The 24,000-nt window shown below is 43.4% G+C and overlaps 1 protein-coding gene across 1 annotated transcript in view; it reads left to right on the forward strand.

The window, feature by feature from the left end:
- The window catches only part of STUB1 (STIP1 homology and U-box containing protein 1), a 68,748-nt gene extending 52,535 nt beyond the window's left edge, over positions 1-16,213 (forward strand). Inside the window, exons 6-7 of the mRNA XM_033963385.1 lie at positions 12,892-13,008; positions 13,165-16,213. Coding sequence (XP_033819276.1) covers positions 12,892-13,008; positions 13,165-13,290 — 243 coding nt within the window. The 3' untranslated portion in view covers positions 13,291-16,213. The remainder of the gene's footprint in view (positions 1-12,891; positions 13,009-13,164) is intronic.
- The last annotated feature ends 7,787 nt before the right edge of the window (positions 16,214-24,000 follow it).

Raw genomic sequence — 24,000 nt, forward strand, 5'->3', positions numbered from 1 at the left:
AATGCTGCTACTACTTCACAGGGACCTGGAGGGGAAGGGAAATACCGCTGCTGCTTCTGCAAAGGAAAGTGGGGGGGGGAGAGAAGGGAATGGGGGGGTGGGGGAAAATGCTGCTGCTACTACTTCACAGGGACCTGGAGGGGAAGGGAAATATTACTACTGCTTCTGCAAAGGAAAGTGGGGGGGAGGGAGGAGAGACAGAAAGAAATACAGACAGACAAAGGAGGCCAGGGAGAGAGACAGACAGGGGACCAGAGAGACAGACAGACAAAGGGTGCCAGGGAGAGAGAGAGAAAAATAGCACGAGGGAGAGAGACAGGAAGAAAGAGACAGGAGCAGGGAGAGAGACATAAATAAAGAAAGACAGACGGGCATATATTCTAGCACCCGTTAATGTAACGGGCTTAAACACTAGTAGTAGTAATAATAATGGAGAGGACTCGGTGCTTCAGACTCTCATTCTATTCTCTTTTTAACTTAACTGAGAGCAGTGATCACGTGATGCCTTGAGCCGCGGCAGACGCTGGCTGCCTGAGCTCCCGAGCCCCGAATCGCACTGTTGCCGACCATCGGAGGAGCACCGGAAGACAGCGCTTTGCAGCGCATCGGGCACACACTACATGGACAGATTTCTGTCCTCGCCCGCGCCGCAGATGTCAACCCGCACCCAGAAAAAAGATCGGGAACGCCAGCAGCCCGGCGTGGACAAAATGGCGCCGGTAACCTCCGCTGCACCGCTCCAGCAAATAGCGCCGGAGGCGCTGACAGCTATCACACAGGCAGTGACAGTGGCAATGCAGCCTAGTATTAATAAACTCTCTGAACAACTTTTCAAGCTTGAAAATCTGTTGCTGGAAACTACCAGCCGGACTACAGCTCTAGAGACCCGAGTATCCAGCCTTGATGACACGCAGCGGGCCCATGACACCACGTTGCAGGAACTGCAGGCCCTAGCCCAAAAGCAGGCAGACAGACTGGAAGATCTGGAAAATAGATCCAGGAGATCGAATCTACGCTTCTTAGGAATTCCAGAAACTGTGCCCGGACCTAAACTACTACTACAGGTGCTGGAGGCCTGGCTGACTAGCACCTTTACATTGAAAGAGGGCTTGGGGCCCATCCGCCTGGAGAGGGCACACCGGCTGGGAAGGGAGCAGGCACGAGAGATGAGGCCTCGCATGGTGATAGCCAAACTTTTAAATTACAATCACAAAGTGGAAATATTGCGAAAATATAAACAACTCCGAGAGACTTTAGCATTTGAGGAATCAGAGGTGCGCATCTTTCAAGATTATTCAGCAGCATTGACTGAGCGCAGGAAGCAGTTCTATCCCATCTGTTCCTCTTTGGCTGAAAAAAAAGTACGTTTTCTCTTTTTGTACCCGGCCACTTTGAAAATTCACCACCAGCAGCAGAGGCAGCTCTCTACGTAAATACCCAGGTGCTACCCCAGTCGGACCCAATCTGACCGAGCAAGTGGTGCGAGCCGACCTCGGCTTGTTACCTCTTAGGTGACTTTGGATTTGCAGCTGATGGACTCCAGATTCTTCTGATTCGGGGGAAAAGCTGCATTTCATGATTTCGGCTGTAATGTTGCACTAAGATTCCAGTTTGTTTGCATTCTAATGTTCTTTTGTTCTAGTTCAGGGACTGGTATATATAATGTGGTTGGGGATTTTCCCAATGTGTTTTATTCTTTAGGCTAAAAATATGTAAACTGTTTTCTAATTGTCTGGGGGACTCGGGACCCGGAGTGGCATAGTATTGTGATCCCTCACACCTTTGGGACCGCCTTTGGACGGCCCTAGGGCTGTGACCACAACCATGCGAACAGGGGGTAGGTGGGGAAGGGAGGGGAGGGCGGGTGGGAGTTCAAGGGGGGGGAGTCCTTTGCCAATATGGATGTTGTTGGCATTTGTTGAGTTACAGGAGAGTATGGGTTCTGCAACGGCAGTGAGACTAAAGTTAATTGCATTTTCTATGGTACCACTGACGCTCGGGCAGGTCCTGAGCGCCACATGGCTACCCTGGGTGTGGCTGGGAGCCCGGGGTGGATCCTATTTACACATTCTATCTTCTCTATTTACACATACCTTACTGATGCCCGCTGGCTAGCAGTTTGAGATTGGTATCTTGGAATGTTTCGGGTATTACCTCCCCTATTAAAAGAACGAAAATTTTAACACAGCTCAAACGTCATAAGGTTGCCATAGCCTGTCTCCAGGAAACCCGATTGACGGAGTTAGAGCATCAGAAGTTGAGGAGGTCCTGGGTGGACATGGTGTATGCGGCCTCCTCCACGCATAAGCGTGCAGGGGTAGCGGTATTAATTAGTAAGACCTTACCATATACAGCAAAAGTGGTAGCCTCTGACCCGAAGGGCAGATATATATTGTTGCAACTTTCAGTAGGCACATATTCTTTTTATCTCATGAATGTGTACGCACCCAATACCTATGACCATTCTTTTTTTGAGGGCATTACAGCACTGCTTCTTGGGAGAGTTACTGAACCGGTATATGTAGCAGGAGATTACAATCAGGTTCTTGACCCGACCTGTGATCGCTCCCAACCAGGGCCCAGCACCAATTCATCCCAAACCAGAGGCATTCCTTATCTATGCGCCACTCTGGATTTAGTTGACCCATGGAGAATTCTCCATACCTCTGAAAGGGATTACACTCATCGCTCCAGGGCCCATAACACCCAATCTAGAATAGATTATATTCTTACCACGCGTAGGGCCTTCCTAAATGTGGATGCAGCGGTCATAGGCCCGGCTGTGATCTCCGACCACGTGATGATTTGGATTGATGTGAATGTGGGCTTTGGCTTACGGGGACCTGCACGCTGGCGCTTCCCTAGTTATTTGTTCTCTGATGAACATTTCAAAACATACTTAACATCTAAGTGGGATGAATTCTTAGACTTTAATGGTCAGCATTGCAATGATCCGCAGTTGTTTTGGAACAATGTCAAGGCAGTGCTCAGAGGAGATTGCATAGCCTACGTAATAGCGCGCAACTGCCGTCTATCACGGGGAATACTTAGGTTAGAAAAGGAACTTGCCCTAGCTAAACGTCGTTACACCCACAACCCGACCCGAACCTCTAGAGAACACTTGATCTCGGTGGAAACGACCCTTAATTCCTACATATATGAACGCACGGTGAAAATGCTTTTGTACCAAAAATATCGCTATCATCGCTATGGTAATCGCGCAGGGAAGTTATTAGCCCGATTGACCTCCCAAGCTAGGGGTCATCGCTATGTGTTGGGGTTGCGGGATAGCCTGGGTTGTCTCCAACATACTACTGGCCAAATTGCACAGCTTTTCATGTCCCACTTTCGGGGGATATACGGTTGCCAGGACTCGGGGGCAGAACCCCTTATTAAGGATTATTTAGTGGATTCTGGATTACAGCCGCTTTCTGATTCGGATGTCGAGTTTCTTAACGCACCCATCACCCCTAAAGAATTGCATAAAGCTATCCAGAACCAACGAAACTTTTCTGCCCCAGGGCCGGATGGTTTCACGGCAGAATTCTATAAATTATTATCAGGGCAGCTGAGTCCCTATTTAAGGGACTATTATTCGCAGGTAATTCATGATGAACAATTTCCTGTAGGCTCCAATGAGGCACTAATTACGTTGATTTTGAAACCTGGCAAGGACAGTACTGCTCCCGAGTCCTATCGCCCAATTTCTCTGCTAAATGTGGATATTAAAATACTATCTAAAATATTAGCTGATAGGCTAGCGACCCTTCTCCCCAACATTATAGCATCAACACAGGTGGGATTTGTAAAGGGTCGTCAAGCGGTACACAATGTACGTAAAGCACTGTTGTCCTTAGCTCACACCCAAGTTAATAACATTCCGATGCTCTTGCTTAGTTTAGATGCGGCACAAGCATTTGACCAGGTCAATTGGAAGTATCTTTTTGAGGTGTTGAATTATATGGGTATATCTGGATGGTTTGCCGCGGCGCTACGCACATTATATTCGACACCTACAGCAAGATTACTTGTCAATGACTTGTCAATTGACATTACTTGTCAATTTCTATAGAGCGAGGCACTCGACAGGGATGCCCCCTGTCGCCTCTACTATTTTTGTTGTACTTGGAACCATTTCTTCGTACAGTGTCTTTGGACCCTGACATTGTGGGTGTGAACATTGGGAACCACTTGCTCAAAGTGTTAGCCTTCGCGGACGATCTCCTCTTTTTGCTCACGGATCCCCATCATTATGTCCCGCATTTATTGCAAGCGCTTGACGAATTTAAATTCTATTCGGGTTTTACGTTGAATTACCAGAAATCTCTGGCTTTGGCCAGCCCACTGACACTGCAACAGACATGGAGCAGCCAATTTCCATTTGCATGGGCCGTGAGCTCAATTCGCTATCTGGGGGTTTGGATTCCTAGAGACCTTACGACCCTATACGACAGCAATATCACCCCACTGCTTCGTGACACCACACAACATCTGCAGAATTGGTCCACTTTCCCATTATCGGTGGCAGGCCGGGTAGCTCTCTTTAATATGGTGCTTTTTCCCAAATGGTTGTACCGCTTTCAGGTCCTGCCTCTGCTCCTATCTTACGCCCATAACACACGATTAACGAAAAATTTACAACATTTCCTCTGGGGCGGTAAGCGACCCCGTATGACATTTCTTCGGATGTGTCTGCCTAGGGATAGGGGGGGTTATGGTTTATTAAACATACGTTGGTATGCTATGGCCTGTCAGATGCGACATATTAATGATTGGTTTAGAGGGACCTCTGATTTTTCTGCTACACCACTGGAGCTATCTTTATTGGCTCCGTTTCATGTGAGCTATTTCTTGCATGTGGCGGATCCAGGGATCCGTCCTTTGGTGTCGCACTATCCGATCTTTGCGCCAGCTCGGCAAACCTGGAAGTGGGTCTGTAAAACTGCTATACTGCCTGCTGGGCAGTGTTCCCTCTAAGCGGGCGGGTGTTGTGAGCAAACTTTTTTCACCGTGAGCCAAAAATATCGGGCGCCAGCAAGTTATGAGCCAACTCGCCCGATTCTCCTCTCGCCGCCCTGCCATCTGCCGTACGCCTCTTCCGATCGTGCGCTGTGACGAGAAACGTGTGCGCTGCGATGTAATATTTTGTGCGCCAGCGCACGCCAGCGCAGCTTAGCGGGAACACTGGTTCAAATGGTTTTATTTATTTCCCCAAATTTATTTTTGTTATACGCATTGAAAATATTTGATATTGCGTTTAAATCAAAATCTCAATAAACTTGAAACGAGTGCCCGTGAGATTGTGGGAGGGTTAAATACTCAAAACTTAGAAGTTTTTGCTACGCCAGCTTTCTGGTATCTTTACATACAGTGGCGTACCTAGCATATGTAACATCCGGGGCCCATCATTTTTTGGCACCCCCCCCCATCTGTAAGAAAAACATGATTTTTAGTAACAAACCACACGTCACACATGAGTACCTAGGAAAAGGCAGCATCTTACATATTGCAGTGAGCAGTACATCAATACACCCATTGTAAAACTAAACAAGCCAGACCAGCACAGATCAATCCTACACCGTCAATCCTAACAGAAAACCATGTCTTTCGAACACACAGAACACAGAAAACACCTTCGCCTAGTAAGGAATATGTAATCACAAACTAACCCCTCCCTCTTTTACAAAACTGTAGTGTGGATTTTAGCTACGGAGGTAACAGCTCTGATGCTCATAAAATTCTGAGCATCAGAGCTGCTACCACCAAGGCTGGTGCTAAAAACGCTTCACAGTTTTGTAAAAGGGGGGATAAAATAAAAATACATAGACAAAGGTTAAATTGAACCAGCTGGACTCTGCATACAATGCTTCACAGAAACAGTGACACATGTCTCCTAAAGCAATAAATAAATAGAAATTTTTTTCTACCTTTGTCTTCTGTGGTTTCTCCTTTCCTCATCTTCTTGTAACTCTCTTCCTTCCATCCACTGTCTGCCGTCTCTCTTCCCCTATATGGCATCTTCTCTCCTTCTATGCCCCTTCCAGAAACTGTATGCCTCCCCCTTCCATCTCTCCTTTCACCCCATTGGTCTGGCATCTCTCTCCTCGCCTTCCCTCTCCCACACCTCTCCTCATAGTCTGGTATCTCCCCTTCCCTGATTCTCTGGCATCTCTCTCCTTTCCTTTTCTTCCATCTTTCGCTCCCCCTCCATGCTCTCACATCTCCCCCTTCCTTTTCCCTTAGACTGGCATACCTTCCTCCTACGCTCCAAGCCCTGGCATCTCCTTTAATTCCCTCCCTCATCTTCCTTCTCCCTCCAGCTGGGTACCGCAACACTCTTCCCTGCAGCTCTGCACTTCCCCACAATTGCCATGCTTCGGTTCCTCTTCTTCCTTCCTTCCTCCCCCCCCCCCCCCCCGCGGGACCCTGCGGCACCATCAACTCTTACTCCCTCTAATGTCGGCCCTGCAGCTCCAGACTTCCTCGCACCTTCTCCCCTCCCCCTTTGGATCGCTATTATTTTAAATGTTATAGCCGCGGAGCTGTATCCATCAGTGGAGATGTCTAACCTCGGCCTGCCCCGGAACTCTTACTGCAGCAGCCGCCCGTCTAGGCAGGAACAGGAAGTCACTGTTGCAGTAAGAGTTCCGGGGCAGGCCGAGGTTAGACATCTGCACTGATGGATACAGCTCCGCGGCTATAACATTTAAAATAATAGCGATCCAAAGGGGGAGGGGAGAAGGTGCGAGGAAGTCTGGAGCTGCAGGGCCGACATTAGAGGGAGTAAGAGTTGATGGTGCCGCAGGGTCCCGCGGGGGGGGGGGGGGAGGAAGGAAGGAAGAAGAGGAACCGAAGCATGGCAATTGTGGGGAAGTGCAATCCCCCCAATGCGTCCCCTTACCTTACCGACGCGTGTGTGCGCTGTGAAGAGAAACTTTGCGCTGCGATGTAATATTTTGTGCGCGAGCGCTGGCCAGCGCAGCTTAGCGGGAACACTGCTGCTGGGGTGTCATTATATTTACCTATACAGGGCAATGGAGCTTTTCGGCCGGGATTGCAGAATGCCGCCTTTCCTAGGTGGAGGGAAAAGGGACTTCAATATCTTTTTCACCTGTTCTCGGAGGAGGGGAACTTGGCAACATTTGCGGAGCTACAACACACCTTTGACTTACCGCCTACTGATCTATTTGCTTATTACCAGATTTGATATTATATCCAGTCTTTACCAGTGACCGTTCTCACAGAAGACAGCAGGGATGCACTTTCCGAACTCTTTAGTCTCTCAGCCCAACAGCGGATTCCACTGAGGTTTCACGTGGTGGGGATCCGGGACTGTCAATCGGGCACCAACCTGGACATTTCGGCGTGGGCCGAGGACCTGCAGTGTACATTAACAGCCCAGCAGCTACAGCGGGTATTGAAGAACATTCAAAGGGTGTCTCCTAACATAACCCACTGGGAAATGCAATTGAAGATTGTTCTGAGACTTTATATTCTACCGGAACGTGCTGCCCGGATGGGAATTACGACATCTCATTCCTGCCCGAAATGCAGCCATGCTCACGCTTCTTTGAGCCATATGTTTTGGGCATGCCCCAAAATTCAACAGTTCTGGAGTCACCTGGGACGCTATGTTACGTTGCTTTGGGGGAGGCGTTGGCTCCCACAACCGAGAGCGCTATTTGGTTTTTATAACATAGCCACGCCCAAACCCAGGGAAATGTCAGCTTTTATCACCAGAGTGCTTTTACTGGGGAAGAAAACTATCCTTATTAACTGGCTTTCGCCTGATCCTCCGACCTATGCACAATGGAGATCCCTGATGATAATTCATGCCACGCTGGAGCGGAGACTGGTGGGTGACTTGGAGCATGGCCCGGGTCGTAGATTTTGTCAGACTTGGGAATACTTTTGGCAGGACCTTACACCATGTGCTCGCAGTAGACTTTTGAACCTTTAAGGTTATCTCTCAACTTTTGGCATGGCTTTGGACTCCCGGGACAGGGAGGGGTGGGGGGAGGGGGGAAATGTTTGTACTGTTACTTCTGATTGATGCTCTTTCTTGTTCTTGCCTATTATACTTGAAATAATAAAAAAGCATTTGAACATAACTTAACTGAGAGCAAACAAATTTTTTTTTAATTAATTCTTTATTCATTTTCAAAAATACATTAAGTGTAAAAATATATTCATTCATTCATATTAACAATAAATACATCACTTACAAACAATCATTGATATATTTCATAAATTCTTATCCCTCCCTCCCATATATTCCATTATCATATAAAACATATAATAATAAACTTCCCACCCAAACAAATTTTGACAATGGCTGGAAAAACCAGCCGACTTATCTGAGTTTACTAAACCCTAGATTTGATATATGAGCTTTGGGTCCTACATAATTCTAAATGAACAAATTCAATTTTTTGTGTGTCTTGAGTGAGTAAAACATTTGGTGTTTTTTCAAATACTCTAATACAAACACTTCAGCGCATCTAGTGGTTAGAGCAGCAGTCTGATAGCCAAGGAATTCAGAGTTCAATGAATATTCATTAGAAAGATTTACATACAGTAGAAGTAGTGCATGAATATTCATTGTGGATATCCTGAAAACCTGACTATCTAAGGAGCCCTCAGGACAAGTGTGGGTACTACTGCATCATATGGTAGAAGATGAAGCAATTTTATTTCAATTACTGGCAGGTTATCTTTTTTTTTAAACAGTTTATTCAGGAAACAAAGCATAGAGCAATACAAGCAGATATAACATTTTCCAATAAGAGAAGTACATCAAAACCTAACAGATCTAACAAAGTTTAAACAATCAGCATCCAGGTTTGGATTCTCATAACCCAGGCTCGGCCAAAGAAATCCCCCCTCCCCTCCCACCCCCACACGCTTCCCTTCCACCTTTCCCCCAAAAAACCCCATCTAATATCAGGTAACAAGCAATAAGGGTACCGCTGGCTTCCGCAAACTTGTTTATAATTTGACTCTTAACAATAAGGGGATAGAGTGTTGAAATAAGAAGACCAAACCCGGCCAGCATAGATTCCCAGACCATTAAAATATGAAATTTATTTTGCCAATACCAGATGGTGGGTGGGGAGTCCCGTAACTAGTGATCCAGAATACACTTCTTCTCCACAGTGTAGCCTTTACTAAGGAGCAAATTGTCTCCAGCAGAGTGTCCTCCCCAAATAACCTTTAGCAAAAAAGATAATCCCTTTAACATGACCCAGGAGGGTATAGTCCAGCAGTGATTGGAGGTACATATGGATATGTAGCCAAAAGGAAGTAATATCTGTTCAAGACCACAAGCCATGTGCCAGAGAGTTATCAACCTGATCACATTTAAGACATTTGGGCATAGTGGTACACCCAAAACGGAAGGCCTGTCTCTGGGAAACATAGCTCCTATGAAGAAGTCTAAAATTGGCATTCCTGGAGCTCCACATTTTGCACCACCCTGGGAATGAGCCGCACCAAAGGAGACAGAAAAGCAAAACGAGGGCGCTTACCCAGGTCTCGAGTCCACAGGGACAGCAACTGCTGATAGTCTCTCTGGGGTTGCAAAGCCACTAGTCAGTGGTGATACTGAGACACCGAAAGCCAATCCCAGTTAGCATCAATAAAGAAATCTTGCAGAGTAGCGAGAAAGTCCTTGTTAAGGGACCCCTCGGGCAGAGAGGCCATATAATGAGAGAGTTGTCGATGGGCAAAATGATCAGTAGCACTCAAGGACTAGGACACCTGGAGAGCTGAAAGGAAGAAAGCATACCTTCAGCCATAAGAAATTGTCCCAAGCTGCAGAGTCCCTTCCGAGCCCAACATTTAAACACTAAATTGTCCTGACCAGGACTAAAGTCCACATTACCTACTATGGGCACAAGAACCGTGCTGGAAGGAGACTGGCCCCAAAAAGAGGAGAGACAACCTCCAAGGGTGATGGAGTGGCCAAACCCAACTACTTCGTGCCCCTGAGCCCAGTACCCCTGGCCCATTCCAATGCAAACGGTAGATCAGATTCCAGGGAAAAAATAATCCTTTTCTAGAGCTACTTCGGTGTACTTAGAGCTGTCATAAAGCCAGTCCCGCAAATGACGAAGCAAACAGGCCAGATTATAAAGGTGGACATGAACTAAATTAAACCTTAAGTTTATATACCGCATCATCTCCACGGAAGTAGAGCTCGGCACGGTTTACAAGAACTTAAAAATGAAAAAGGGTAGGAAAATGTTTACATGCCACCCATGGACCAAGAACCCTGTAAAAATGCCCCATTCATATTACCTTTCTTGCCAATCTCACTCCCCCAAAACAAAAGGAAAGAACTAATCTAAGAATATCCTTCTTCAGGAGAAATAATGGTAACATCTGCAAAAGGTATAGCCACTTGGAAAAGACGATCATTCAAAAAAGGTGTACGCGGCCCATCAGCAATATAGGAAGATTCATCCAACGTCGCAAGAGCAGTTTAGTCTTGGCTAACAATTTATCTACATTCAAGTGGTACAAAGCTGTTATATCAATGGGCAGCTGAATACCGAGATAGCGAAAAGAAAGTTGCACCCATCGCAGTGGGAACTCATTCCGCACGCAGGGCTTCCAGGAATTTGAGGGCCTCCGACTTCTGATAAATGAGACGAAAACCCGAGAAGTCCCTATACTCTCGAAAGCTCTCCAAGAGGACAGACAGAGAGATTTTAGATTTGGTCAAATAAACCAAAATGTCATCCGCAAAGGCTGCTAGTTTAAAGTGATGGGCCCCCCACTACATCCCCTGTATCTCTGGGTTAGCCTGGATGTCTCTAATAAGAGAGTATAAGGTCAGTATAAATAACAATGGCTAACCAGTGCCTCTACAAATCGGGAAAAGATCTGAAAGGACATCATTCGCCCGCGTCTGTGGATCAATATAAAGGGTACCAATCACGCAAATGAATTAGGGTCCCATACTGTAGGTCCGTAGGATCACAAACAAGAAACCCCAATCCACCTGGTCAAAGGCCTTCTCGGTGTCAAAACTGACTACCAGGGAAGGCAGTTGATCTGGGGCCGCCCTTTCCAAATCTGCCACAATGCGTCGTATGTTCTTTGGAACAGCTCGACCCTTCACAAAGCCAACCTGCTGGTCCAAAATAAGACTGGCAGGTCATTTTAATGCAGAGAAGGCTGCATTACTCTTCTCCCTTCTATTTATTTGTGTCTCCTGCCAGTGATCCCCTTCCTTTTAATGTTACTCCACTTTTTTTTTTTCTTTTCCTTCCCATCCCATTTTTCCTTTGCTACCCTCTTCATATCCATTATTCTTTCCTTTCTGAATACTCCCAATTGGAGAGTAGCACTATTTCAGTATGTGTTTCTGATCAAGCTTGAATTGCTACCAAAACCACATAGTGGAGAAGAGTTGCATATTGAAGTCTAGTTATTGTTCTGCTGACAGCTGGAAGGGAAGTGAGGGTGTCAGTTTCAGTTAGTGGCCCCCCCCCCCCAATGTATGGTGGTAGGGGTTAAGTGAAATGCGCACTGACCAACGCCAGGTCCCAGGTTCAGTTCCCTCACAGATGACTCACCAGGGAGTAGAATAAACGAGCACAGCCAGAGGTGATTATATAAAGAATATATTATAGAAATAGGCTTACAGAAAAGCAATATTTATAATCATTACAATTAAGCATTACAATTAAATAGAGAGCAACACAGTTTCCCTGCCTTACAGAGTCCAGAAGGAAGCGTGAAGTTTCAGGGAAAGGCAGAGAGGGAGAGAAAAGGGGGGATGGTCTAAGCTTCGTGTTCCATAGATAAAGGGAAGGATAGACAGAGAAAGAGAGGGAGATTTGAGATCCCTCTCCTCCACAGATTGATAGATTGATAGCTCCATAGAAAGAGAGATAGATGTGTGTTGCAGAGAGCAGGCTTTTATACCTTGGAATCTTATTCTGTATAAAGAAATTATTGTATCTCCCAGTATCTTTCTGTTTAGAACTTGCAAACTGTTTGAAACAATGATTAATTTAATTGCTAAGGAGGGTGTGATACTTGCAAGCATGGTGATGGGATTAGTCTCTGGCTTCTTTGTCCCATTCAAGCAGGCCATTGTCCTAAGCACCCTCTTAATCAGACATTAACACCTTTTAGCTAGTCATGATTCAATCAGGGCATCTTAAAACATATCAGGGATACTTAACACAGTCTCCCTGCCTTACAGAGTCTATCTGCATTCCCATGCCAGAGTCAGATTGATATAATTTTCCATAGGCCTTCGCTGACATAAGTAATGGCAACTAAAAATGCTGAATGGTAGCGATAGCTAGGCTGACAGAGGGAATCTGTGCATTGAGTGTTGGTGGTGACATTATAGAACTGGTGTGCTAACAGAAGTGTTTTTCTGGCTGCAGGTGGGTAGAGGGATGGGGGAAATGAGTGAAACAAGCAGAAGGAGAATCATGCTTTCTCTAATCAACAAACTTGTCCCTGCTTAATGGCCCCATGTCAGAGCATACAATCTGTCGTGCATGTTACACTGCTCTCTATCTGCTATGATGCTGCAAGAATAAGCGGAAATGAAGCAAGATTTGTACAATGGCATCTTTTGCCCAGTCAACCCACTTCCCCCCACAGCCTACTTCTCCCATGATTTTTCCTAGCCTGGCTCCAGATTGAGAGCTTCTGTCTTAATTAAGATATTGCTTTTGCCACACAATTATGGGAATTAAGGCTAGAAATCTGTAGAAGAATATGAACAAAAGACCTAAGCAGAACCATAGTCGCGCATTGTTTTGTTTGAGTTATCAGGGTGCCTGCAGTAGAAGCTCTGGAAGACACTGGCAGGTTAAGTGAGAGTGATGAGCAGCTGTCTGACCTTAGGCTATCTTTTTTCAGAAACATGACATTCCTGATTACCTGTGTGGAAAGATCAGTTTTGAGCTAATGAGAGAACCTTGCATCACCCCAAGTGGGATCACCTATGATAGAAAAGATATTGAAGAGCATCTTCAGGTATGTGTAAGATTTGGATCAGGCTCTGTCTCTTGGTTCTGAACAGGGATAAAAGTAAATTGAATTGGTACTTGACTTGTCAAGCAAGAGCCTTTATTTTGGGAGGGGTGCTTATATCTCTCGACCTCCCTCTGAAAATCATATTTTCTCTTTCAGAGAGTTGGGCATTTTGACCCTGTGACTCGGAGCCCTTTGACCCAAGATCAACTGATCCCAAACCTAGCTATGAAAGAAGTGATTGATGCATTTATATCGGAGAACGGTTGGGTAGAAGATTATTGACAGGCATGAGCCACAAGCTAACCTGACTGGATTTGCACTTTAGCACTGCAGCAACCAGCAGGAGGCTCCGCTCCTTCAGACTGCGTCTCGGAATGTGCTGAACCAGCCCCTGCCTTAATAGTTTCAAACATGATTTGTGTTCCCTTTCATTCGGGGAAGGGGCATGGTTTGCTCCCATACAGTAATTGCACATGTATTTTGAGTACAGAAAAGGCGCCATGGCTCTTTTATTGTTTGTTTTTCCTCTGTTCCTGGACAAATTTCAGAGGAGACTGGGGAAACTGTGGCTGGAGACAGAACATGAGGAGAACTTTATGAGAATGCAGTTACAGATGAAGACGTGAAGGTGTTCACTTCAAAACCTTTCCTTTGTCTGTAGGAAAGGAAGGGTTAACTCTATAGGGAAGGCTGTATATGTTGCTCTCTGAATTGTGGCAACTGCTTAAAACTAGTCACATTCTTTCATCAGCTTATGTGTTAGACTCTCTTGAATTATGCAAAGATCTACTGCAGATGCTAGTCATATAAAACCTGTTGGGGGGAGGCTGCATTCAGCTTGTTGATTTGGTAATAGGTAGGTCCTTATTTTTATTATTTTTGACCCATATATTCCAATGCACAATAGTAGTTGAACTATTTAGTGCAAATCAAGGAGAGCGTTAGCCAATTAGCTGCATTATAATAAATTGGGATATGTCAAAGAGTTCATATCCGTTACTGCTAACACAGAATAACTCACTATGTGCAACAGTCACAGTGTTGCTTAACACAGCAAGATGTTGAAATGGGAAAACCTTTGAGTTTTGTGTAGATGTAGCTATCTTTATATGTTCAAACCTAAGCCTGGCTTTGATTCCAGAATTCCATTAGTTGCTCCAGAAAGAACTAATAAAAGTACAAAACTATCTCAATAGAGGAGAGTAGCTGCTCCGAAATGAAGGTGAGACTCTGACTTTACATAATAACTTAGATGACAGCAGATAAGGACAAGCATAACCCATCTAGTCTGACTAGTAAGGTGGCCATGGAACTGCTGCTCTGCGCCGGTCACCCTTTTTTTGAAATGTGAAAAGCATTAAGCTTTGCTTTGAGCAGAAATCCTCAATTATCTTGATTGCGTCCTCATGCTCTGTAGGGTTCGTCTGTGTTTGTTCCACGCTTATTTGAATTCTGTCACTGTTGTTGACCTCACGGAGAATCCATTTGTAATAAGAGGATGGAACCAAAGTAATAGAGCATTTCCACTAAAGGTAACATAAGCAGAGTTGTTGGATTCATGTGTTTATGAAAGCAGTAGTAGTCTTTTTCTGATGTCAAAAGAGTTCTATTGTGGTGCTTTTACATAGATTGTAGGAGGCCATTCTTATAAGAGGAGCAACATGGAACATCGTTGAAAGGTAAGCAAATACTTTGATTCAAAAGAACCTTGCCAACTGGTGAACGTGAGGGTGGACCACACTTTGAGCACTAGAATTCTAGCAATGATCTGTTACTAGCTTTGATTATTCTGCACTTGCATATCATACAATGAGCTTTCATTTTCAATGATCAAACCAGAGCTTGTAGTTCAAATGAACTGCTGTAATAGAATTTTATTGGATAATTATTCAGGTGAACAGAATGCATCGCTATTTGAGTTTTTACAGCAGAAAAATTGTGCATTCTCATTGAATGATCATTGGATGCCTGTGGCCTGCAGATGACCTCATTACCAGGAGCAAAATCAGCAGCTGGGAATGTGTCATGTTGTTTCTCCAAACTGATTCAAAAATGGCTCATTTTTTGTCTCAGGCAAGAGAACAGTAGAAAAGTTGTTGCCTTAGCTTTCACATTCACTCATTAATGAAAGCAGTATTAACTTGCATATGCAATAGAGAAGATATTACCCTTGACCTGAAAAAAAAGAAAGAAGCATTTTCATTTCCTGCATTCAGGCTGGCAGGCCATGCAAACTAACTGCTTACTTGGACTGATGCCCCCTTACAATCCCCTTAATATGTCTTGTCTAACACTGTACACATGCAAGACTTCAGAAATATCAGGTAGTTCTACAAACACCACTACTATTTTTATTGATAGGGATCAGTTTTGCGAGTGTCAAGAATCTGAAAGCTGTGAACAAAACTGAAGTGTACCATTTATATGTGAATCCCTGCTACCACAGCTCATGATGTTTGTTAAAAATAAAAAAAAAACATTTGAAAGCTCTTCTTGTTGTAGAACAGTAAGTGCTTAACTGCACTTCATATTAAGGTCAGGTGAAAGCATTTGACAGAAAATTCAAGTTCATTCTCTGTGCTGTTTTCCTCCAAGTTGTCTTTGCTTGTTTTATGACTTAGTTTCTCTCTAAGCAGGTCTTTATGCCTGTTTTTGGTTTTAATGAGAGAGAAACTTTTATTATGGTCACACATCCTACTTTTAAAATAATCTCTGAGAATTACAATGAAAACAGGTTTAGAGGTTGATTACAGTCTTTGCTTTAGTGTGATGCTAACTTAATATTGCACAGGGGTCTGTAATGTTACTTTTGCCAATATAACATCTCTGCTCTCAAATTCTAGAGCAGGGGCTTTCAACCTGTCCTCGGTATACAACCTTTGGTCAGGTTTTCAGGATATCCACAGTGAATATGCATGAGATATGCAGGACCTCAATGTATGCAGCTCTGCCTCATGCATATTCTTTATAGGGTAGCCAGAAAACCTGATTGACTTGGGGGTGCCCTGAGGCTTGGGTTGAAAACCACTTTTCTAGACATAGCTTGATTAAAGTCTTGATTTGCTGCCTCTCTTCCTTTTGGCTTGCATTGCTAGAGATCCTGAGGCTATAACTGCCATAGGAGAATGCTTGCTGCTAACTGTTGTAACAAATGATGTGTAGGGCCTTGATTTTATCACATGTGCAATAAAAAATGTGACCCATGCCAATGCGAAATTACCATCTGTTGTAATGTGAAATTACTAGCAGCTGTTGCTAAATTAGGTCCAGGGAGCTTGTGGCTGCATTACAAGAAAAGAGGTGAGAAAGGTAGGTCAGGGTACAGGTGTGAAAAAGAGTGTTGAGGAAGGAAGCAGCGACAGCAGTAAATAGAAAGCAGAGAGGCAAGAGGCTTGAGAGTAGAGAATGAGAATTTTTCCCCATCCCTACAAGTTCTGTTGTGGCCCCTGCCCCGTTCCTGCAAGCTCCATCCTCATCTGCACAAGCCTCAAACACTTTAAAATCATAAGTAGCAACATTCTAGAGCTCAGATTGTGATGTCATAATGCCTCATTCCACCAATGCCTAAGCTCCGTCCTCATCTGCACAAGCCTCAAACACTTTAAAATCATAAGTAGCAACATTCTAGAGCTCAGATTGTGATGTCATAATGCCTCATTCCACCAATGCCTAAGCTCCGTCCTCATCTGCACAAGCCTCAAACACTTTAAAATCATAAGTAGCAACATTCTAGAGCTCAGATTGTGATGTCATAATGCCTCATTCCACCAATGCCTAAGCTCCGTCCTCATCTGCACAAGCCTCAAACACTTTAAAATCATAAGTGTTCAAGGCTTGTGTAGTTAAGGCAGAGCTTATAGGAATGGAACAGAGACAGCGACAAAACTTACAGGTACAAATTTGTCCCCAGGTCATTCTCTACATGAGAGAGGTTTTTAGAGAGAGATAAGGGCTGGGTCAAGGCTTTGTTAAGTCCCCACTTTGGAGGGCATCAGCTCCTCCAGCTCAAGTCCTCTTCCAATCCTTGTTCTAGTTCCAGCATCAATCCCATCACCCTTTGAATCTTAGCCCCTCTCCAGTATCAACCCTCTTACAGCCAAGTAATTTACACAGTGGCTGGAGTGGATTCCTTTGCTCTCAGTGCTGTACTCTTCTATATTATCTTGTCACTGTTGTTGATTTTTAAATGTAAAAACTAGCACAGGAATTGCTAGCAACAGTGCTTCCACAATGCAGAAGAAAAGCATAGCAAAGAAATACGCTCCCTCCACTGAGAAAGGACAGGCTTTCAAGTACTCAACCTTTTAGTACTTCACTGCTCACCCCTTAAGCTGGCCCTGGTCAGTGATAAAATAAGTTCCTGGCCTTGGTCAGTGATAAAATTAATGGAGCTTGCTTTCCAGAAGACCCATGTTTGCATGGATATGTGGCACTCAAACAAACACCCCCTCCCCCCCTAAAACACACACCTGTTACAATCTTCTTGCTTGTTCTGAAAATTACTATTCACCTCCCCATTCACCTTTTCCTTTGGAAAATGGATTTAATATGTCTTTTTTTTTTAATTCTTTATTCATTTTCAAAATTACATTAAGTGTTAAATATATTAATTCAGATTAACATTAACTACATCACTTACAAACAATCATTGATATATTACATAAAAACATATCCCTTCCCTTTTCCCACCCCACCCACCCTTATATTCCATTATCATATAAAACATGTAATAATAAAATTCCCCCTCCCTACCCCTTAAATCGATAAGTATAAGGGAAATAATTTCAAATTAATCTTTACAATACTTTGTTAATTAATTAATTTGAAATGGATTCTAGTACAGAATGGAGAAAGCAAATGGATATGGAGAGTTTTGAGACATTCTTCTTTACCTGGAATATGTCTTTTTTTCATTAATGAAATTGTGTCCTTGATTGTGTATAATTCAAGTGTAGCAAAACAGCTCAGGGAAATATCTGCTGTTTTGTATAGGTTTTGTTTAGTCTAATTTTGAAGGGCTGGCGATATAAGAAATGTGTCTTGTAGTGACAAAAGAAACCAATTCTTGCTGTGAGCATAAGATGCAGCAGACATTGAGGGTCCTTTAGTAGATTAACTCTACTCCCCACTGCCCTAGCCAGCAGCTTAGCCATTGCCCTTAACTGTATCCATGGCATCCTGTTTGTCTGTCTAGATTGTAAGCTCCTTTGAGCAGGGACTGTCTCCTTTGTGACTGTACAGCGCTGCATACATCTGGTAGTGCTATATAAATAATAGTAGTAGTTTTTACTGCAGAAAAGTGCCATTAGCTTGCCTTTATAAAATTTTCCAAATTAATGGCCATGCACTAGTGTTAAACCAAACAAAAAGAGTAGGATTAGATGAATTATGTTCCAAAATAGCTGAAAGAAGATCAATTAACAAGTGGACATTGAGAGCTCTCTGTAGTGGCTATCCAATAAAACTGTTGATTGAGCCTCCTTTGGCTATTTTGGAACGTCATTTATCTAACCTTACTTCTTTGGTTTGACCACTGCAGTGTTTGCTTGTTTCCTTTTTTTGTGTGTGCGTGCACAAATGTCAGCGCACAGCCATTAACAAAAATTAGCATGCAAGGCTTTATCACCACCTATTTTGTAGGCTCTGAGGCTCACATGCTAATCCTGCGCTAAGCGCACATCAATGCTGCTCCCCTGCCGCCCTCCCCCCACATGCCCCCTTGGCCAAGAAATATCTTTTAGCCTGTTAGCAACACTAGTTCAAAATTCTAATATAAAAGCACACTTCTACGTTAACATCTTACAGATCTTTCCCACCTTACCTCTATCTCCAAACCTTTAACTTTCACAGACATGTTTTATCAAAATTAGCATTTTGGTTGAGCTCTCATAAACTTGTGCTAAATCTAGAGAAAACTGTCACCTACTGGTTCACTTGCTCTCATCCTTCACCATCCCTTTTCCCTTTTCTATTTGTCATTCCCATTCACCTAACTGACTCATTTCAGTACTTGACACAAATTTATCATTTGACAAACATTGTACTTGTTAAAACTTGGTTTCTTCTTGCTCCATTGTCTTTCTCCACTTGGTAGTCTTTCTCCCACTGCTCTTCACACATTGGTACAGGCCGTTATTATTTATTGACTTGATTACTGTAACCTTGTTTATGCAAGTATTACAAAATATGAATTCCGTAGGCTACAGCCGCTCCAAACACATCATATATCTCCAGACTTTTGCTTTTTACACAGGCTCCCAGAACACTGTTTATGATTCTAGGCCTGGCATTAAAGGCTTAGCAGTGAGGAGTCCCATCTTATTTATCCTCACTTATCATTCCTTATACCCCATCCCCCCCAAACTGATTGCTACATTCAGATGATGTCCATTGTCTTGTTCTCCCAGCCCCCAAAATGGCTCATTATGAACCAACTTGCAATTCTACCTTTTTCTTGGCCCCTAAATTGTGGAATACCCTACCTCCATCTATCTGCTGTGAATCTTCATTTCCTAGATTCAAAAACGTATTGAAGATGTAATATTTTGATTTGGCCTTTAATGTCACCTTTCAGTAAATTATAGTATGGCCTATCTGAAGGCCTGGAAAGGTCAGCTTTGTTATTTAGCATACTTTTTAAAATTTTGTGTGAACATTTCTTATCCTATTTTTTTATGGCGTTCTGTTTACTTGGAATATGTGAACTGCCTTGATCTGTTATCAGAATTTGGCAGTATAGCAAGTTCATTTAATAAACATAACATTTGAAATTTACCACAGGATGCCTCAGCATGCCCCATGGTAAGCCTTTTTAAGCTGCAGTAACCCATCCCTACTGCTAGCTTTAGCATGTATCTTATGGGTGCTTTCATCTTACCCACCAGTTATCACAGAACATAGTGAGACATTGTATCATAACCTACATTGCTCAGTCACAGATGATATACTGTGCCAACCATGTTACCAGAGCCAGTGATTATAATTTTGCCACCATGGTCCTTGCAACCCACAGGGGTCCTTTAAGGTATCCCAGTGCTCCGTTTGCATCATAGTGATGTCCAGAAGTGAAGGAAAAAAATTAGTCTGGGCCTAGTGCTACTCATAACTGTACACGGAGCAGTGGAGGTCTGAGGGGTATCTAGCTTCAGAACCCACAAAGTCTCAGTAATGACCTCCAGTAAAACTGCCAGTTTAAATAGATAGCACACCACTGGGTCCACTCCCTGGTCCAGCGGCATCAGAGACTCCTCAACTGGAGCCCCCGCCTGTATCCTCCCAAAATGAGGGTTTATTTTGAGGCTGAATCACCACAGGGGGGAGCCATACTCTGAGGGGAAAACCCCATGAGAAGCCAGCAGAACCCAAGGGGATAGATTGTCCCTGATAATCCATATATGCTTTGAACATGAGTCTAACAAAGGCAGAGGTAACGTCTGAGGCAGGAGGACCTGTGTTAACCTCCAGGGATGTCCCTTGCCTTTTTGTGGGTCCAGATACTTCTGCGTGCTGTCACATTGCAGACACTGCAGTCACTGAGGGCTCCAGGGAAGGGGATTTCCACAAAAACAGCCCTAGAGGGACTAAGCTTGGTGAACCCATCCCCCACACGCTCTATAGCATGTGGTACAAAGACACTTAAGTGGCCATCCAGCACAAATCTGGCATGAATCAGGTAAGAATACATGAGGAGTCCATATTTATTGATTTTAAGCAAAATTGAGGTGTTTCTGAGGCAAACAAGTCTTAAATCTGGACCAAAAATCAAAGATGGCCACCACAGCTGCACGAGGGTGCCCAAAAAATGGCCCAATGAAAAGTGCCAAAATCATGGGAAAGGGGTTTTTGGAGGTGGGGAATCTGAAAAGAAGTCCCAGAACTCCCCCCCAAACACACACAATCCCCCCCACCCCCGCTATTTCTAGTGCAATAGGTACGTCATTCCAGACAAGTGGGTAGTAAATCCAAACCTGCACACTATGTAGAAGGTATCCATCACAAGTTTTCAACTCCTATGGTGAAATATGCTGCCCCCTTTAGTTTTTTTTTAAATCTACTCTATTTTAAAACTCTTAATTGCAATTTTATTTTTTCATCAACTTTGAAAGTCTTTTTCTGGTGTTTCAGAGTTGCCAGTTTTTCTGGGTCAACACGGCCTGAGAGAAGAGCAGATTTGGGGTCTTGAGTGAATTAAAAGATTGAGCACCAAAGGTAAAATATCAGTGCTATTGAAAAAAAAAACAGGCAGATCTGTCAGTAACACGGTTACCCAAAAGCATACAACCTAAAATTCCATCTTTCCCGGTTTTAACTATAGAAAAAGTATGGGTAACACGATGTTTATGTGAGACTTTGAGGGGCATAATCAAAAGGGACGTCTAAGTCCGTTTGCATCCAACTCGCAAGTCGTCCAAAGTAAAAAACAGCCTAAGACACAATTTTGCAAAATACGTCCAAAATTTTTTTTTGTTTTGAAAATTGCCTTATTATGCGTCCTGCCGATCTGATCGTCCAAATCACTAAATCATCCATCTTTATACCACATTTCCATCCAACTTTTCATCCAAGTCCAAAACGCCTAGAACACGTGGGAGGGGTCTGCAAAGTGATGGACTGAACACCCAGACATGGCACCTAAATAGTGGGGTACTTTACAGGGCACTGCTGTGAACTTCACAAAAAGGGTGCCATGTCTTCTCCTCACTACAGCTCCCTTATAGGTCATGGTGAGCACCTCAAACCACCTCCAGAATCCCCTAGACCCACTTATCTACCACCCTAATAGCTCTTATGGCTGCAGGAGCCACTTATATGCCAGTACAAAAGGGTTTTGGGAGTGTATAGGGGAGTGCACATGTTTAAGTATCAGGGCAGTGATTACAGGGGTTTATGGGCATGGGTCCTCCTCTCTATGGGTCCCTAACCCACCCCCAAGACGACTTAAGCCGCCTCTGCTGGATGACTAGGCTTTCCTATGCCAGGCGGCCAGGTGATGATGGTCTGGAGGCTGAATTTTAAAGGTGTGATTAATATTTTTTTGGAGGGGGGGTCAGTGATCACTGGGGTAGTGTGTGGGGGGTCAGTATTATGTGTTTGCAGTGCTTATCTGTTGACTTTAGATCCCAGCCTGTATAACTTTTGGTTATACATGCTGTACGACTAAGTCTAAGCCGGCCCACGTCCTGCCCAACTCCTCCCGAAACGCCCCGTTTAGCTTTGGTCATTCAGCAGCACTATGAAGGCCTAGGTCATTTAGAAATACATCCAAAACCCATTTTTAGTATTGGCACTTGAACGTATTTGGGAAATGTTTGTCCAAGTGCCGACTTAGGCCGGTTTTTGGACATTTTTCCCTTTCGATTATGAGCCCCTTAGTGTATAAGAACTTTGAGAATTTCTTGAAAGTGCTAAAAAATAGTTACTACTTTAATTCTGTTTCGCATCAATACTAACAGAATTTGTTCAGCAATCATTATCTATTTCAGATGGAAACCTCACTTAATTGATAGATAATGATTGCTGAATAAATTCTGTTAGTATTGATGCGAAACAGAATTAAAGTAGTAACTATTTTTTAGCACTTTGAAGAAATTCTCAAAGTTCTTGTATACAAAGTCTCACATAAACATCGTGTCACCCATACTTTTTCTATACAAGGTAACACAGTTACCAACAGGTCTGCAGCAGTTGGGTTTGACAATAGTAAAACCCAATGCAAAATAGCCAAGCAATTGTTAGTGAATCAATCGCTTGGCTATTTTGCATAGGGTTTTACTAATTTGTATGGGTGGATCAGATTGGGTAGGAGTTTGATCAGGCAGCAGTTTAGTGAATCAGATCAGGGTCGGGGAATCGTTGTTACAGGATCAGTAAGTTTTAATTTTCTTTGCTCTATCTTAAGGTGGTAGTACTTCCTGTTTGGGAGTGTGTTAACTTTAATCTTGACCATTTGATATGATAACTGCAAACAATCTCTTAAGTGTGTTACTCAGGTGTCTAATTTATGGAATTTGCTACTGTTGACAATCCAAAATAAAAGTGAGTTTTAAAAATAAATCCCTGAATTGTAGAATCAATATTAGTATGAATTTTTAATTTTAGTACCCAATCTGAACAAGCAGGTCAAGGTGGGTTACAAAATTACTTATGCATATGCTTGAAATCTTGTGGTTTCTCATATTCACACTGCAGCACTTTACATGAACAAATTTGGAGATCACTGGCTTAGCTTGTGTGAGGGGTGAAAATTTACTCAGAATGGTTTAGTGCACCATCTCAGTTCTTTTATATTTTAATTCCAAATTAAACAAAAAACATATTTTGATAAAGATAGTGGAAATCTCCAATACAGTAAAAAGGAATCTTATCCAACATGAATTTCTGCTGCTATAGTCCAAAAATAAGAGAACCCAAACACCAGAGGAAGGTGTGTTTAAATAGGTAAAGTAAACCAAATAGCACCTTTTCATTGGCATTGGAGTCTCAGACAAGGATGCTTCTACCTTCAAGAAAAAACTGTAACTGAGACAGTTCATGAAGCACTGACGCATGATTCTCAGGCAGACTGACAAGACAAAAGATTTTGGGGAGGTCTATTTTTAATTGCTATATGTGCAAATAGTGTTAGAACCAGATCTCTCCATTGCTCACATAATATTTTGTTCTGAACAATTTTCTCTGTGATAGTGTGTTGGTATATAGGTTCAGGGCCTCGGGTGAGACATGTCCCCAAATATTTGAATTCTTCCTTGTCCATCGTAGGAGGAGATCTGTCCATCTCTCCACATTGTTCCTATTCTGTAATCTTAAGATTTTAGACATCATAAATTATTTTCAGGCCAGCAAAGCTTCCAAACTGTTCCATTAGATTGACATTTTTCCCTGGCATTTCCTACATACAACAATATATCATCATATACCAATTAATCCTATACTCTTTGGCTTCTACCCTTATGTCCTTTTTCCACTCTCCATACTGATTTTCACAACCAAGGG

This window comes from Geotrypetes seraphini, chromosome 11 (assembly GCF_902459505.1).
Source record: "Geotrypetes seraphini chromosome 11, aGeoSer1.1, whole genome shotgun sequence".
Classification (NCBI taxonomy): Eukaryota; Metazoa; Chordata; class Amphibia; order Gymnophiona; family Dermophiidae; genus Geotrypetes; species Geotrypetes seraphini.